Raw genomic sequence first — 4,233 nt, 5'->3', positions numbered from 1 at the left:
AGCCGCCACGGCAGGCGATCCCTCGGCTACCGTACACCTCGATGACCTTCGGCCCAAACTCGGGCAACCGCACAGCGGTTCAGATCACAGCGGGCCAGCCTATGACATCACCTCCTACTCGACCTTGTCTCTCATTCTGTACTGTTTACCCGTGTCGCGACTGGCAGGAAAGCCAAACCTTGAAAAGGTGGGGCTGCGAAATAGTTGCTTGATGCGTTTAGCTTTACGCCCGAGGACAGGTGTTGAATACCCGTGCCGATCCTTCGGACAGTTGCCCGCCAGCTTGCTACCGTTCATTTCACTCTTTACCGAACGCAAAACAGAGGGAGTCAGGTCGACAACAATTGCAGTCATGTCGCAACAGTACCCTAGGCACTTAGCTTCACTGGCTTCGCTCCCAAGAAAACCGGCCCTATCGCACCGCACACGCACCATGTTTGTCTGGCCGGGTTTCTAGCACGACAAGTTTGTAGCCCACTTTAAGCACGACAAAAGCGTTGCCAGAGATGGTTAGCAGAGCACTCGTCTTCATCGGAAACACGCGCAATACACGCGCCGTGCACAATATACAAGCTGCTGTATCTATCTGCTGTTGTTGCGATAGCTGGCAGGGGAGCCTTGAATCGGTGAGCTAGGCATACATCTTAACCGTTCCCGCCCGATACAGCACCCGAGCCTGAGTGGCGGCTGTTGGCTTGCCACTGGTATTGCCAAGGTTCGGGAGTATTAATAATTACTGCAACAATTAGCCCTTGCATAAGCTGACGGTTAATGCCCTCAATGATTGCACCTGTACTTGCCCTATATATTTCCCATTAAGAAAATTCTGCCTTGTAATAAGGTCTCCCTACCTCTTCCCCCCTCTCCCCCTCCTCCTCTCTCTCTCTCTCGTGGTGCACGCTGCTCACTCTGAATATTGTAAGGTTCTGCTCTCGCCTCTCTCTTCATCCCTCTAACACTTTTTTCCTTTCCCTCTTCAACTCCTCCTCCTTCTCCTCTTCCCTTTTCTTTCTTATTCTCCCGCGCCCTCCTCTCCCCCCTGCTTCCGCCACTCTCGCACACGCCCTCGTCTCCTATCCAGTTGCCTTTCCTTCCCTCTCTTTTCCCTACTCTTACAACTGCAAAACTGTTACTAACCTTACCAAGTAACCTACCCTATAGTTTTATTCCCCTCGCTTCATGTGCCTATTTCACTAAATTAGGTGTGTTCGTCGATGTTGATGGCTGCCACGCTTTACTGCAGGTTGACGGTGTGGCCGTTTACTGACTGCCCCAGCATTGAACACTTGCGCTGACAGCCGGTGGACAAACAGTGTCCCCACGTGTTCGTATCAGCGCCACTATCAACATGGTCACCCAGCCATGCTACAGCCTACGCCCCCAAGCCTCAAACCTCATGGTAAAGCTTCTCTGTACTCTCTCCCGCTCGCCGCCGTCTGCTCTTCTAATATTAGACCAACGATTATCAAGCGCAAACCATTCTAACTATATATATATTATAATATATATGTATACTATATATCGTACTATATATATATATATTTATATATAATACTCATATATTATACTATCCCCATTATATATATAAATAAAACACAAATATATATGGCGTGTGCCTCCCCATATATGCAATCGGTTGTTCTGCAGCCTCAGGCGTAGAATAATATTTTATGGCGAGCCGTCCACACTCAAACCCGCCCGTAATAATCCTGTTTTGATTTCTACTCCGGTTTCGGTGGTCGAGAGACGTTTGAATATAGCGCAGCGCAGAGTTTGAGCCCCCCCACTGTGCTGCCGTAGTGCCGTGCGCGTGCGTGTCACGTGGGGTGTTGTGCGCCATCGTCGGTGTGCGCTGTGCCGTGCATGCTCCCGCGCGACCCGTGTGTGGTGCCCCGCCTGTGTGTGGTGTGATGTGTGTAGTGCGCGCGCCTAGCGTCGGTGCGTCGTGGCGTGTGCGTGTTGCAGTGGGCGTTGCCGTCTGTTCTGGACACCATCCGCTGTGTGTGCCTTGTGTGGTGTGTTGCGCCGCGCCGCCTTGGATGGCATGGCGTGCGATTGTTATGAAATGGCATGGATCAATGAATGGCGATGGATGGCATTGGATGGATGATGTGAATGGATGGCATGGATGGATGGATGGATGGATAGGATGGATGGCATGGCATGGATGGTGCGATGGATGGCTCATGGCATGGATGGATGCGATGGATGCGATGGATGGCATGGCATGGATGGTCATGCGATGATGGCGATGCCATGCGATCGGATGGCATGGATGCCGATGGATGGACGGATGGATTGGCGATGGCATGGCATGGCATGGAATGGCCCATGGATGCGACTGGCCATGGTGGGATGGATGGCATGGATGGCATGGATGGATGGATGGATGTCAGGATGCGCATGCTTGTCATTTGGACTGCGCATGGATGGATGGATGGCATGGCATGGCTATGGATGCATGGATGGATGGATGGATGTATGGATGGATGGCCATGGATGGCAGCGACCTGGCCATGGATGGTATGGCGTATGCGACTGGATGGTATTGGCATGCGATGCATGGCATGCGATGGCCATGGCACCATGGCCATGGAGGCGACTGGATGGAATGGCATGGGATGGATGGATGGCAGGCATGGATGCGATGGATGATTGGCATGGATGGTATGGATGGCATGCGCCATCCGGATGGATGCGCATGGACATGGATGGCATGCGGTATTGCGAATGGCCTGGATGGATGATTGGATGGTATTGGATGACGGGTGGGATGAGGGCATGCGAGCGATGGGCATGGATGGATGGATGATGCATGGCATGGATGGCGATGCGATGCATGCATGCCATATGATGCATGCATGCAGAAGGGGATGGATGGAGGGAATGGTCATGAATGGTAGTGATGCGATGGTGGTGTGGATGTCATGGATGGCATAACAATGCATATGCCGATGATGCCGTTATGGATGGCATGGATGGATGGCATGAATGAGATGGCGATGGCATGTATGGATGGCATGGCATGGTATGGCATCGGATGGTTATGGGATGCATGGATGGCCATGCATGCCATTGCATGCATGCCATGCATGCCCATGCATGCACTGCCCATGTCTAAATGCTGCCATGCGATGCATGCATGAATCGGAATGCATGGAATGGCATGCCTTGGCATGTGAGGCATGGATGCGATGGTATGCCATGAGATGCAATGCATGCGATGATGCCATGGAGACTGCATTGCATGGACTGCATGGCAGGCAGGGATAGGATGGATGCGCATGGATGGATGACATGGATGGATGGCATGCGATTAGCATCGATCGATCGATAGATGGATGCATGCATGCATAGATGGATACATGTATGGAAGGAAGGAAGGACAGACAAATACATATGAATAGACGCTCACTATAACTAGTGTTGCTGGTACGTGTGTCAGACCATGGAGGTGCTGGAGGAGGAAGGAGAGACGACCTATCTCTACAACCTCGTGGACGGCAGAGCACGCAGCAGCCTCGCTCACGTCATCGCCGCACGTGCCGGCCTGCCAGCCGAGATCATACGCAGGGGCATCGAGGTAAGTACGTCCTGGTGAATCCCCCCTTCCTCGCCATCTCCCTAACCCCCCCCCCTCCATCGGTCCCATCACCCTCCCTCTCACCTTCCCTCTCCTCATGCTTATCACCTTCTACTACCCAAGGTCTGGCAGCCGATATCACGTGCAGAGCGATCCAAGAAAGCCCTGTTAAATACCACCTTTATCTACCTTTCCCCATATCAACTCCATTCCCTTATTAAGATTAGGTTATATTATGTGTTGGTTAGGGTTAAGGTTAAAGCAAGATTATATTTAGGGTAGATTTTGAGGTTATTGGATTATTACGTAATTAAGTTATTAGGTTATACTTATTAGATTATTAAGTTATTATAAGTTTTATTGTTAGGTTAGTGACTAGGCTTATGTTTAGTGATAGGATGAAGATGATGCTGACGACGACGACGACGTTGATGATGTATGCACCAGACACCCGATGTAGGACTGAGCCCCTGTCACGAGCTGTGGTCAGTTTACACACACTGACGTAGGATTACTGCCTACAATAGCCACGCATGCGGTGTGGCCACACAGTCTGATTACCACATACAACAGCGCTATACGCACATTACAGGTGACAGAGTTGCTGCGGGCCAACAAGGCAGTGTTCAGAGTCGATCTACCCAGCACAG

The 4,233-nt window shown here is 51.3% G+C and overlaps 1 protein-coding gene across 1 annotated transcript in view; it reads left to right on the top strand.

Annotated features, from left to right (window-relative positions):
* LOC106814354 (mutS protein homolog 5-like) overlaps positions 1–4,233 on the top strand; it is a 36,138-nt gene that overhangs the window by 26,655 nt on the left and 5,250 nt on the right. Inside the window, exons 23-24 of the mRNA XM_014818663.1 lie at positions 3,446–3,583; positions 4,176–4,227. Coding sequence (XP_014674149.1) covers positions 3,446–3,583; positions 4,176–4,227 — 190 coding nt within the window. The remainder of the gene's footprint in view (positions 1–3,445; positions 3,584–4,175; positions 4,228–4,233) is intronic.

Source organism: Priapulus caudatus, unplaced genomic scaffold (genome assembly GCF_000485595.1).
Source record: "Priapulus caudatus unplaced genomic scaffold, Priapulus_caudatus-5.0.1 Scaffold911, whole genome shotgun sequence".
Taxonomy (NCBI): Eukaryota; Metazoa; Priapulida; class Priapulimorpha; order Priapulimorphida; family Priapulidae; genus Priapulus; species Priapulus caudatus.
Note: the sequence above shows the minus strand (reverse complement) of the source record. Positions and strands in the feature narration are given on the sequence as shown.